Source organism: Pinus tabuliformis, chromosome 4_2 (assembly GCF_031772625.1).
Source record: "Pinus tabuliformis cultivar Carrire ecotype Pingquan chromosome 4_2, CPIR1, whole genome shotgun sequence".
Lineage (NCBI taxonomy): Eukaryota > Viridiplantae > Streptophyta > Pinopsida > Pinales > Pinaceae > Pinus > Pinus tabuliformis.
The window spans coordinates 698,524,008-698,535,601 of record NC_142304.1 but is presented as its reverse complement, the minus strand read 5'-3'; the positions used below and the strand labels follow the sequence as shown (position 1 = coordinate 698,535,601).

Genomic DNA, 11,594 nt, shown 5'->3' with positions numbered 1-11,594 from the left:
GTCCAAAATTGTTGCAAGAATGACATAAACCAAGAATATAGTTTGATACTCCTGTGGGATCTTCTAGGTGCTCTCCAGAAAATTTCTTCGTCCTATCCATTGTTGACAATTGATTCTACACTATTAAATCATTGATATCTACCTTTTAAATGATTGATATTTACCTTTCATTGGTTGAACATTCTCTTTTGAGGGCTTGAATTCCTCCTTGATAGGACCCTTGATGACACTTATATAATTCTTATGTTCCACTTCTTTTCCAGTGGTCATGGAGCTTGAGCCCTCCTTTTCCAGTCGTCATGGAGCTTGAGCCCTCCTCAACATACGTTGGCTTGTATCCTAATCCAAATTTGTCGTCATGGAGCTTGAACCCTCCTCAAGCTATGTGGGATTGTATCGTAATCCAAACTTATCGTCACATGGCCTTTGACTGATGATAATTTCATCCAAAATTTTAATGTTGTTCACCAAATTATGTTGGATGTTTTTCTTTTGAACTTTCTTTCTTAGTGGAAACTATTTCCGCTTCGAAACTTTCCTTTCCTTTATTTTGGCATTTTCTACCAACCAGGTTTTGAGTATTACTTCGCACCATTTTGACTTCCTCTAACTCGACTTTCAAACTGATAATGGTCTTCTCTGATTCTTCAGACTTTTTGGTGAGACTTCGATGCTTCCTTTCTACTTTTAAATCTTTTAAGAGCATTGACGAGTTCTCTCTCAAGGTCTACTTTTAGAAATCTTTTAAGAGCATTGACGAGTTCTCTCTCAAGATCTACTTTTCCTTCGACTTCATCTTCAGTGGTTTCCTTTTGATTTTACATTTCCATGACTAACACTCAAATAGAGTCCCTGTCAGTGTTGCTTTCTTCAGAAGAAAAACTATCTTTTTTTAAAAAACTTTTCAGAGAGAAAACCTATTTTACATTGCTGTCTCTTTTGTGATTTTTCTTTTCCTCCTTGTGAGTTTCTTCTTCTTCATCACTATCTGAACACTTTCTTGAGGACATTTTGAAGCAACATAGCCAGTTTTACCACATTTAAAACACTTTAATGGAAAGCTTACCTTTTTTCTTTCTTCCTACCGTCACTCTTTTGTGATTTTTCTTTTCCTCCTTGTGAGTTTCTTCTTCTTCATCACTATCTGAACGATTTCTTAAGGACATTTTGAAGCAATATGACCAGTTTTACCACATTTAAAACACTTTAATGGAAGCTTACTTTTTTTCTTTCTTCCTACTGTCTCTGACAGAAACTGCAAACCATTATATATAACCTGAATACTGAAATCGAACTCAAACACCTTTTTTCATAAATCAGAAACGTTTCAAAATTGAAAGCACTTACTAGAAATCGGTGTTGTACACAAACTTGTCATCCAATTTCCAGATTTATTGGTGGACTTGACACCCTTCCGCACAAGACTCACAGATTTAGAGACCCAAGAAGCAGATCAAAGTTTCGTAAGCAAACCAGATCATCAAATTTATTTATGCTCAGTTAAAAAAATCGAAATTCCTGATAATGAGGACCATGCAATATGATCACAACGGAAGTCACCAAATTGAAATATGAAGTTTGTAATTTCATGCATATGGTGAACATGATATTGTGAAAGTTTGTTCCTCGGGTTAAATAAACCAATGACAACCAACAATAAAGATGAATATAAGCAGTTTAAAAAAAATGCAAGACAATTACAAAACATATACTACACAACAAATTTCATACAACTGTTAGGAGTTCTCTTTAACTGCTTTCTATGTCGAAGGAATGATTTACATATTGAAAATCAGAATAATAAAATTGGACACAATTCATCTCGCTTTTACCAACCATTAGAGCATAGTAACAGAGAACCAGATGTGTGATCTCTCAAACATTCATTTAACCTCAAGGGTTAGCTCAAACAATCATTTAACCTCGAGAGTTATCTCAGGCAGTCATGAACCAGATGTGTGATCTCTCCCTCAAAGTTGGGGGTTTGACTCTTGATTACCCGGTGTTGGGCTCTAAATCAAAAAGAATTTGCCCAGTTTACCATCCATGGTGATACAGTGGCTTTTCTACAAGGTGTTTTCTTCATTTAAGAAAAAAAAAAATAGTCAATTCATCTTGCTTTCCAGGAGTGATTTGAAATGAAAATCGGAACAATAAAATTAGACATAATTCATCTAGCTTTTACTAACATTAGCATGCTGACACAGAGAGAACAAATAAAATGTTTCCCAAGTCACATTAACAGATTTATAATTAGAGTTAGCCTATAATTAGATGTGGGATCTCTCCCCCCTAAAGTTGGGGAGGTCACTAATTTTACTCTCTTGAGCATAAGCCGGATGTGGGATTTCTCCTCCAAAGTTAGAGAGGTCCCTAGTTTGAATCTCTTGAACAAGCATAAGCCAGATGTGGGATCACACCCTCACATTAGGGTTGTCACTAGTTTGACTCTCTTGATCACTAGGGTTAGGCAAAAAGGAATTTGCCCAATTTACCATCCATGGATCATGATGAAGAGGCTTGGAGGGGTTTTTCCAAGGTGTTTTCTTAAAATCATTTAAGAAAATGAATGAAAAAATATAATTAGATATACTATCCAGATATAATGCATTCATGGTAAAATTTAATAGTCAATATATAATGCAGCACAATAGATTGAATTCATGGCAAAATTTAATAGTCAATATATAATGCAGCACAATAGATTGAATTCATGGTAAAATTTCATACTCAATTTATCCAGCCTTCAGGATGACCATGAACATACTGAGCAAAAGAACAAATAACAGTAGCAAAGAATTAATGGGGAATCACAATCTCCTCCTGAGCTTTATAATCCAAAGGAAATATGGAATCCACGAAATTAAATTTGTATCAAAAACTTTAAAATGCCACTCTTGACAACTCAAATGGCAAAATCTCTTATACAGTACCCAGATACATCCCTTCCAAATAAAAACTCAAATAACATATACTGTTCCTGCCTTACAGGTCAAGTTTTGTTCTACGCCAATGCCTGCGCTTGGCATTTCTACAGTACCAAAATACATCCATTCCAAATAAAAACTCAAATAACATGTACTGTTCCAGCCTCACAGGCCAAGTTTTGTTCTACGCCAATGCCTGCGCTTTGCGTTGTACCTGCAGTGAAATAACGTTTTAATGTTAAACTGAAAAATCTATGTAGTGCAAACACAATCTGAAATCAGAAAATCCAATTATAACTACAGATAAGGAAGATATTAAAATATAATTTGATTACTAAAATTATAAATATTAAGAAAAAGACAAATTATATAAGTTTTAGGAAAAAATTAATTAAATTTACCTTATGGTGTTGTCAGTCCTCATCCTGATCCAGTGAGGAATAGGCCTGTTTTGCCTCATCTTCTTAGCCAGCTTCTTCTTGATGCGAAAAGTCTTGTGTGACGGCTGCAAAAAAAATACAATTTTAGTTACTGTAAATTACAATAAAAAAATGCCCCTCCTCAAAAGAGGTATCAAGAGTTCCATGTCAACCATCACCAAGGAGATACCTAAGGATTTGCTTCAAGTGCTTGATTTTAAACAAATTGCCAGGGGTTTCTCAAGTAATATTCCCACACATGCAATCTGAGTATAGTAATATAAACCAAAACCAAGATATAAACTAAGGTTCAAGGAACCAAATTTAGCCGCTCAGTACAGCAATTGACTAATAATATATGAATATATTGAAAAACAGCAACAACTCAATAAAACATCATAAATAGGCATGGATTTATAAACCATCTGTACGAAATGTGAATATGGTAATTAGCCTACAAATTTACAAAGACATGGATCTGCAATTGCTAGTAATTGTAATTTATCCTATATCTTTACAATGTTTCTAACTACAATACTTTTCCCTTTGGGAATTTCAATAAGGGTGCCTGTTCTCAAAACAGGCAACAATGCATAGCGAACCAAATACATGGGCTGTTAGTAAGTCATTAAATGCAATTTTCTGAAGAAGGCTAGTGCAATGTTATCAGAACCAGACCGGTCATCAAACCAGTAGATCCCTCCCAGACCAGGAACTGGTCTGAACCAGACCAGAACCTGTAAGAAAACCAGTCAACCAAAAACACAAAAAATATTCCAAGTTTAAAGAAAAACACATTCATGTGTATCCATTTATACACAAATAAGCAAAGGTTCTTGCGAATTCAAACCATTTATACACAAATAAGCAGAGGTTCTCCTTTATATAGCAAGAAAGGATGCACAACCAAAATAACACTGATTGCAATCCATCTCCGAACTGAAATTACATCAAAAGACAGGCCTTAGATGGCCTCTAGCATCCAAGAAAAATCATGCTACAACAAATACCTACATATTATCAAAAACTTTAGGATCTTTGTCATCAATATCACTCCCTAAGCATTAAGCATTAAAATAAGATAGTATATATGCCTAGCATGTCAATTCAAGATATTGTTTGAGTGATGGGTACAATTTTAGGAGGATCATGATAGAGGAGTTTGACAACCAATGCCACTAACATCAAGATACATAGAGGGTATGGTGCTCTTAATTAAACACTGGTTCCATACCCTTGTACATTACAAAATCCAATGGCAATCTTGCAATCTCCCCAATCCTGAAATATTGAAAAACTGTTAAGTCGGTTGGATTTTGTGTGAGATCTAAAATTCTACTTTGTGTGAGATCTAAAATTCTACTTTCTCCATATGAAATCCAATGACTTCAGAACCAACTCTCAAACATCATGAGTCATTTCATGGTAATGTTAATATGCAATCCAATGACTTCAGAAGCACTCTGAAACATCAAGAGTCATTTCATGGTAATGTTAAAAATTACGTAAAAAGATAAAAATTATCTTTTTACTTTTTAACATTACCATGAATAGCATAGCAATAGTAGGGCAAATAAAATAAAATAAGCCCCACATGTTTATAGGCCAGTTTGGTGAAAATGGCCAGTTTTCCCCTCCATCAAAGTCAGGCTGGCCAGCTCAGACAGGTTCGGTCTGGTTCTGGTAACACTGGACTAGAGTATACATCAATCAAGAGATCAGCCAATTGCAACATACTGAAGACATTTACCATTATAACAACTATGGCTACAACATGAGTTAGTGAATACCATGAAATATTTGCCAAAACTTACAACCATAAGATTCATATGATTGAAAGGCCAATCATGGAGAAACTACTCATCCGTGGGTGATTTGAAAGAGTACAAACCTATGTTATGGCAATAACATTAAAGGCATGAAACGTCTATTCACGCCAAACAAGTTTTGGACTCATTCAATGCCATCCCGATAATAATGGAAAGGGTAAAGGACAAACAACATAAAGATGCCAAAAAACTTCAATATGGAGGTGAACCCAAAATGAAACTCTGTAGAACCCTGAAAGGCCATTTAGCATTCATTGTTAAAACACCCATGGTGTCCAACCAGCATAAGATCCATCTTTTAACTCCAGATCTATTAAGCAGCATAAGATCCATTTTTTAACTCCAGATCTATTAAGCACCAAGAGGGATTCATAATTAATTGAGATGCAAATCTTCTCGTTCTTAAAATATCTCAAGTTAAGATAGATAGATCTGTGAATGATTATTGTTATCTAGTTCACATTATATTTATTATTACTATATTTTTAGTTTTGTATGGCATTATATTAGGACATGTGCTGATGTCATTCATGATCTGATTTGTGTTCCCCATATATATATATATATATATATATATATATATAATGTGGTATATATATATATATATATAATGTGGTATATATATATATATATATAATGTGGTATATATCAATGTTTTACAACTCGGACTCGGACTCCGACTCGGTAATGACTCGGCCGGCTCGATTTCAATGACTCGGTTTTTGTAAAAAATACAATAAATATTTATTTTTTTTATAAAAAAACATAATTTTAAATATTTTAAACATAATTTTAAAGATTTTCATTCAAGTTTCCAAACACACAACATTATAATATACATGGAAGACAACATATGATCAAAGTAGGCTCATGAACCAATCCATTATATCAAAATGGTACGGTGGCACCCAATGGCAATAGTAAATACATAGTCAACTGTAGTCTGTCATACATGATCAAAGACTTAAGAGTCAAAACAAAATACAAATAACCAAGGAGACTAGTAGCTACTGCCAGAGGAGCCAAGATCATCTCGACCAATCTCTGGATCATCATCATCAGAGTCAGACAAGGGGCCCCATCAATGACCAGTACTGGCTACTGCTAGAGTTGCCAACATCATCTAGCTCAGTGTTACTTGGGAGCAGGAGCGGAAGTGGGGAGCGAGAGCGAAAACGGGAGCAGAAGTGACATTTTCAGAAGCTCCAGGTTTGAGAGCGAATCCCAGAGGAGTTCAACAACCAATGTCACTAACATCAAGGTACACAGAGGGATTGGTGCTCTTGATTAAATACGAGTTCCATACCCTAATACATGACAAAATTCAATGGAAACATTGCAATCCTCCAATCCTAAAACCCTGAAAAAATGATAAGTCTGCTGGATTTTGAATGAAATCTAAAATTCTACTTTCTCCATATGAAATCCAATGAGGCTGGAACCACTCTTAAACATCCTGAGTCATTTCATGGTAATGTTAAAAATTTAAGTAAAAGGATGAAAATGAAGATTAAGGAGAATGTCACTTTTACTTTAAGAATTTAACATTACAATGAAATTTGAACATCATATCAATACTAGGAGAGGGGAATGAACCCCAAATAGCACTTAACCAATTTAGAAAACACCTTGGAGTCCCCAACAATCAGCCAAATGTTAAAAAGTTAAAAAAAAAATAGAAAAATCGTTGTTTCTTTGGGTGACTGGCTGAATTTAATGACTCGGCCGAGTAGATGTGCAAAACGGCCGGGTTGACCGAGTCATGACTGACTCGGCCGAGTAGATGTGCAAAACGGCCGGGTTGACCGAGTCATGACTGACTCGGCCGAGTCATGCAATAACTCGGCCGAGTCAGTCATGACTCGGCCTCCCGGACTGGTTTTTCTACCGGGTCACTCCTCAAGGCTTCAACTCGGTTCGACTCGACCGTTTCGGTTTCAAAACGGCCGGTTTGTAAAACAATGGTATATATATATATATATATATATATATATATATATATATATATATATATATATATATATAATGTGGTATATATATATATAGCCCACATTATATATATGTGTGCATGATTATCGTTATCTAACCCACATTATACTTATTCCTAACATATTTTCAGTTTTCTATAACATATCTTACTGGGACAACATATGTTGATGTCAATGTTACAGACATGGGACAAATATTTTGATCTCTTTAATAGAGACGTAGAATGCACCTCAATTCTCTCAGTGCAAAGGTCAAAAACAAAATAAGAATATTCTTGGTGTTACAAGAAACAAGTGCCTAATTGGTGATGCCTTGATTAAATTTTTGCCATCCATTGTATAGCAAATCCCACTTGACACTAATTAGTCACAGAACAGGTAAACTAGAAAAGTGCATGTAAATGCATGAATCAACAAACAAAGACTGTATGGATGTTATCAAATCAAGGGATATCTTCTCGTGGAAAACAGTGAAACCTTTCTTGAGGTGACTATTCCAATCCATCGACCAACAAAGACATTTTGTTATCAAATCAAGGGATATCTTCTCATGGAAAACAGTGAAACCTTTCTTGAGGCGACTATTCCAATTCATCCATTTGAGAGAGCTAACAAGATCAAAGTCGGCTATAAACTCTCACAGGTAAATTATGCAAGATGGAGATTCTCACCAGAACCCACACTAGAGCCAAAATGGATACTTTCCCTCTTTGATATGTGTAGATAAGGGAAGCCTGTGCGACCATCCTTCAGCTTAAGCTTGTATCTTGAACGTTCTTAATGGAGTCTGTAAAAGGCACCAAGAGTCTGTAAAAGACATTATCAATGTTTCAACAATTTTCCAGGAGGGAAGATGTCCAAACAGAGAAACACATCAAGGGAACGTGTGGAGACACCACACAAATCTTAGGGAACATCATCAGAGACACCACACAAATTTTAGGGAACATCATCGGAGACACCAGGGTCAGGTGCCCAACATAGGGGAACCATATAAATATATGAAAATAAATTCATAACTTCAACAATGATGTGTAAGTTGGTGTTGTCTGATCCCTGTTGTCTATCAAGTTCCTTCCATCAGGTGCCAAGTTCCTTTCAGAAGGTGCGCTTCACTGCTCCCATGATTATGCACCAAAAGACTTCACACCAGTATAAACATTGGGCATAAAAAAAAAAGGAAAGCCAGAGTAGGAAGGGATACTAGTATTAGATCTGACTCTAACCGGTTAGTAAGGAACAGGTCATTGCCCACCCCACAAACAATCAGAATTCATCAAACTCGAAATATCATTGAATCTCTTTAAATTTAAAATATTCAAAATTATTTATTAATGATACATGAAAATCGATGATTTCAAATAAAGATACATTACAATGGACACTAAATACTAATAGTACTAAGTAAATGGTAAAGAGTACAGGCTGCGTCATTAATGGCCAATTCTAACTAGTCAAAGCATATTATGATTCATAATAAATTTAAGAGTTCAATAGAAAATAAAGAAGGATCAAATGAGCGCCACCAGTCCTCTGCACAGATTTACTGTAGAAATGCATAAGCACCAATATCATTGTTGCTGTTTGAATCAGAACCTCTCTCAAGAGTGACCAATGGCACACAGATCACCCTCCTGCACCTCATTCAGTTCTTCAGACTCATCTCTGTGCATCGTCTCCTGGACCTACATCCCCCTCAAATCACTGATTCATTCCAATATTCTGGTGCCTTCCTATGCAAAATAAGTAGGGAATTATGCACTGGAACTAGCTTCTCCACTCCCCTAGAGGTATATCATTTCCTATTGATGTAGTGAATGAATGTATATATGGACTAATTCCTCTCTGCTGCAGATGAACTAGAAAACAGAAACAAACAAGGAATAGCAATAAATCGGAGCTCAAGAGAATTATCCCTATGAAAATGGTAAACGCTAATGTGTATTCCTTGGTGTTTTTATTAAGTACTAAGGATAGGCAAATTGGGATTCAGATATAAGAAAATACAAGTCAAATTTATTATCAAATCATCTACCAGAACAATGCTAAAAGCTAAAAAAAAATAATACAATAATAAGAGCTAGCCCATAGGGGCGGGGCTCATTTGTGGATCACCATATTAATGAAGTGTTGTGTACCATTGAGATTTGAGGTTCAAATCCCCCAATTTACCCATGTCTGCAGGGGGGCATACATAGACACCTATAGGATAGGTTATATTGGAAGGGTCTGGATAACGCCATGCATCATTGTCCATGCGATAATGAGACCATCCCAAGTGTAATTTCTGTAGTCATTAATGGAACTAATAAACCAAATTATTAAATAAATAAATAAACATAATAACTGGCTACAAACTAGCTGCTAGGCGTGTAACTGAAGAAAACTAAGAAGGAACTAAAAGAGCGTAAGATGATCAGCTGGTAGTAGGTACAATAGAAGCGCTGCAAACTTAGAGACTCCAAAAATCACGGTACTAAGCAAAAGAAAGCGCCAGCCAAAACATTTCAGTCTTCGGGTTATTTCACCTTACTTTTCTCGACATCCCCCCAACAATAGGTATCGTGTCACTGAGAGTTACCCATGTGGAAGTGCCAGGGAGCAGAGCACGCCCTCCACCGAATGAAGACGCTCCCCAGTGAGGACAAAGGTTATTGTTGCCCAATTAAGGAGCAACTCACATCAATTTCAGTGTGAAACAGGACTTAGGAATCAACTTCAGTGTGAAAAAGGACTTAGGACTCAACTTCAGTGTGAAAAAGGAAGTGAAAAAGGACTAAAGAAGTTGAGGAAGAAAGGGTGTGTACATTTTGCACCTCTGGGGATTTGGAATCAGAAAAACATTTCAATTTGGAATGTGATACATTCAAAGACATCAGAAATATGTTAGAAAGTTATGAAACTTAAGAGACAGGTTGGAAATGTTAGCATCAGTTTTTGGCAGTCTTTATAGCGGTGGGATTGTTGGAAGGTCATCTCATCATCAATTTGAATCGGAAAAGGATTGAATGGCAAAAAACACATGGAACTGATGGACTCATAGACGGATCAATTCAGATCGAATTGATGAAAAAAAAAACATGTAACTAATGGTCTCATAGACTATTAATGCTCTATTTTTTTAAAGTCTCGTGGACTTTAAAATATCATTTCATTTCACTACATAAATTCTACCAAAAAGCAGATTTAAATTTTTAACAGCTTTAGAACGGCTAAACCATACGAAGTTCAAAGATATTTAAAAGACATGCACACACTGGAAATTCTGGTGTGCAGGCAAGTATCAAGATGCACCCACACTGTGCCTTAGATATCTCTGTTCGGTTTCGTTTCTGCTGGAGGAAATATTTGCTGAAGGAGTAAATGAAGTCCTTCGGATTTGTTCAGATATACGAATATATGAAAAAATTGCCACCTAGAATTTAGTAGAAACGTAAACGGAGCTAGATTAAATAGTATAAAGTGGCCATCAGCTATTTGTGGGTGAAATTAATCGTCTCCTACCTAATTTATCATATCATTCTCTGAACCAAACACGCAGACTACGGGATAGAGGAACAAAAACCCATCCTAAAATTTATGATATTGGTCGTGCAGAAATGTAAAATAGGTTATGTGTGCTGCCTACCAAACAAATCAAGACAGTGTGACTGAAACATGGAATCAACTATGATACAGCAGGTTACTGCCGACATATAAAACAGAGAGCCAGAAAGTTTACATCTGTCGCTGAAGACATATTTAGAAGTTAACGATGAACTTGCGACTCAGAAAAAGTTAACGACGAACTTGCCACTCAGAAAACCCTAAGGCCCATAGACCCTTTGACCAGATAAACCCAATAGCTGGTCATTACTTTGATTCCTGTTGCTCCTACGAACAACTTCTCTCGAAAAAAGATACATCAAATCAATTTAAAAACGTCAAAAACTCTGAGAGCCTATCGAATCCCGGCTTATCAAATCCCTACTGCGATAGCAAGAATCATTAAAGACCTTTCAAACACTGCCTTCAACATAATATAGAAAATTTCAATAGAACCATTAATAAAAATCAATATGGGTTTCCGCATGTACCATTTTCGCTGACGAGATTTCGCCCCTCGCTGCCGCTCCTGCTCCGCCCCTCTGCTTCAAACTACTGCACCAAAGAGTCCCGGAACCCTAATGCGAAGAAATAAAAGAGGCAGTGACCATTAAACCCTAGATTAATTCACTTTTGCGTCCGCAAAAACCCTAGGGTTATATTTTAGGTCTGATTAATCCAGGCTGTCTTTTTAGTCACATTTTTTTCCATATTTAATTAAATGTTATATGTGAATTTCCTTAGATTTAGTAAATAGTAAAGTTATAATGAGGGTTTTATTCCATAGCAAAGTTTAAATTTCACTTATTATTGCACAATATTCCATCTCAACCATGTTGTAACAAA

The 11,594-nt window shown here is 36.0% G+C and overlaps 1 protein-coding gene across 1 annotated transcript; it reads right to left on the bottom strand.

Annotated features, from left to right (window-relative positions):
- Nucleotides 1–2,799: 2,799 nt before the first annotated feature.
- Nucleotides 2,800–11,394, bottom strand: LOC149171400 (large ribosomal subunit protein eL39). Its single transcript, XM_089424080.1, has 3 exons — nucleotides 11,240–11,394; nucleotides 3,329–3,432; nucleotides 2,800–3,141 (listed from the first exon to the last, which is right to left on the bottom strand). Exons 1-3 carry the CDS (start codon nucleotides 11,240–11,242, stop codon nucleotides 3,093–3,095), a joined length of 156 nt encoding a protein of 51 aa, XP_089280206.1. The 5' UTR covers nucleotides 11,243–11,394; the 3' UTR covers nucleotides 2,800–3,092.
- Nucleotides 11,395–11,594: the final 200 nt, after the last annotated feature.